Source organism: Octopus bimaculoides, chromosome 16 (assembly GCF_001194135.2).
Source record: "Octopus bimaculoides isolate UCB-OBI-ISO-001 chromosome 16, ASM119413v2, whole genome shotgun sequence".
Lineage (NCBI taxonomy): Eukaryota > Metazoa > Mollusca > Cephalopoda > Octopoda > Octopodidae > Octopus > Octopus bimaculoides.
Window position 1 is genome coordinate 710,163 of NC_068996.1, and position 2,247 is coordinate 712,409.

Consider the following 2,247-nt stretch of genomic DNA (forward strand, 5'->3'; position numbering starts at 1 on the left):
TATACATACAAAAGCAAACTTATATACGTGTATTCACATACGCACGCACACACACACACACACACGCCCGCATAATTTCATTTATTAGTAAGGTTCCTCATATATTATGTACTGGCGCACACACACACACAGAGCTCCAATGGCTAGCTTTGCTATCCTCTCCACTAGCACCGTAGTAAAACGCAAAAGGAGCAGCTGACTACGTCTCTTATATGCCATAGTCTTTCATTTTACTCCTCCTCTTCCATTATTACTTCAATACATAATGTTAAAATGGGAGTTGCCAGTTTTTCTATACTTTACATTCACCGTATTCTCTTTACCTCTTACTTCTCCTCTTTCGCCTCCTTATTTCAAATACAACTTACACACACATACACACACACACACATACACACTTACACGCACACAGCTACACACATACACATACATAAGCTGACACATCTATGACGCACATCCCTATGTATGTGAGCGTGTACGTATGTGAAATTTGTGTTTGATATATAAGTGTATGTATGTATATATATATATATATATATATATATGTATGTATACACACACATATGTAAGCACACACACGCACGTAAACACATACACGTACATGAATGTGTGTGTGTGTTATACAACATTCACTGCTTCTACAACCTCCTCCTGCTCCACCTCGTCGTCCTCCTAATTTCCCCCTCTTGCTCCTCCTCCTCCTCCTGCTCCTCCCTCCTATATCATTCTAATATAAATAACAGAAGGTGGAGTAGCCAGCCAACCTTTTTTTTATTTATTTTTACACACCCATTCTTTTTCTTCTCATATCTTCCCCCCTCTGCCTCTCTCTCTCTCTCTCTCTCTCTCTCTCTCTCTCTTTGTCTGTCTGTTCTCTCTCACTGTTCTTGAGCGTCCCTCTTCTATTTCGATCACAATTTCAATAGGCCAGCTCTGCTTGTCTCTCTCCTCCTCTCACTCTCTCTCTCTCTTACACACACATACACATATACAAACGCTCTCACAAACACACACGCACACACTATCTTTCTCTGTAGTCTGATCTCTGTCTGTCTGTCTCTCACACTCCTGACCTCTCCCGTTCTCTCTCTCTCTCTTTGTGGGCTCCCTTTCTCTTCTTTTACATGATTTTCTCTCTCTCTCTCTCTCTCACTCTTGCTTTCTTACTCACTCACTCACTCATAAATGTGCTTTCTTCCTATTCTCATTTCTCCCCCTTTCGTTATACTTCAATAAAACAGCAGAATGTTGATGGAGAAAGGGGAGGAGAAGTAAACTGCCTCTTTCTCACCGTGTTGTTCATTTACTCTCTATTCCTCTCTCCCTCTACCGTTCCATCATTCACTCAATCACAAACACATTCACACATACTCACGCATACACACACACACAAACGTTCTCTCCCCCACCTCTCTCTCTCTCTCTTTTCTCCTTTTCGTTTGTTTTTCCTCCGCCTCTTCTATTAACAGAGACACAAGGCAGTCAGTCAGTCAGTCACTCAGCAGTCAATCACACGTACACAAAAACATACAGATACAGATATACGCATACGAATATACATTCATACATACATACATACATATATATATGTATATACACTCACTAACTATATTTGATCGCTTACACACAGACATACTCACCATACACTCACACACAGTTAACTAACATACACAAGCACATATACATATATGTATACAAATATACACATATATAAAGACACACTCGCTTTCACAAACACGTACACATACATACGCACAAGCACATTGATACGCACAGGTGTACACACATACACACGTGTGCAAGTCCACAGACACCTCGTCCGCGTCGTGGAAAACCACCAACCCTAGTTCAGTCGATTCTTGTCAGCCCAGAGGACTGGTTTTCGAAAACAACCCTCTCTCTGTTGTTGTTGTTGTTATTGTGGTGTCTGTCTGTGCGTCTACCCATGGCAAGCATGGCGTACCCTAGCGTATCGGCGGCTACGTCCAAGGCTCCCCCCTACACGGTGAACGGACTTAGCCTATCTTCTCCAAATGTCGACATATTACATCCCGCAATGGGGTACCAAGGTAAGTGGTGATTTATCACATCAATTTTTCACATTATTTTTACTGTCCTTTTCTTTACGGGTTGGGGACATATTATATTTTAACATGAAATATGTCGTCATTTTTCATTTGTGTTTGCATTTTATTAACTTGTAACTAAAATTTGTAAATGATATATATATATATATATATATATATA

General features: G+C 40.5%; 1 protein-coding gene across 2 annotated transcripts in view; it reads left to right on the forward strand.

The window, feature by feature from the left end:
• The first annotated feature begins 1,484 nt into the window (after positions 1-1,484).
• Positions 1,485-2,247, forward strand: part of LOC106873941 (homeobox protein OTX2-like) — a 170,970-nt gene continuing 170,207 nt past the window's right edge. Inside the window, exon 1 of one of the 2 annotated variants that reach the window (XM_052973466.1) lies at positions 1,485-2,069. In XM_052973466.1, coding sequence (XP_052829426.1) covers positions 1,946-2,069 — 124 coding nt within the window. In that variant the 5' untranslated portion in view covers positions 1,485-1,945. 2 annotated transcript variants of the gene reach the window in all.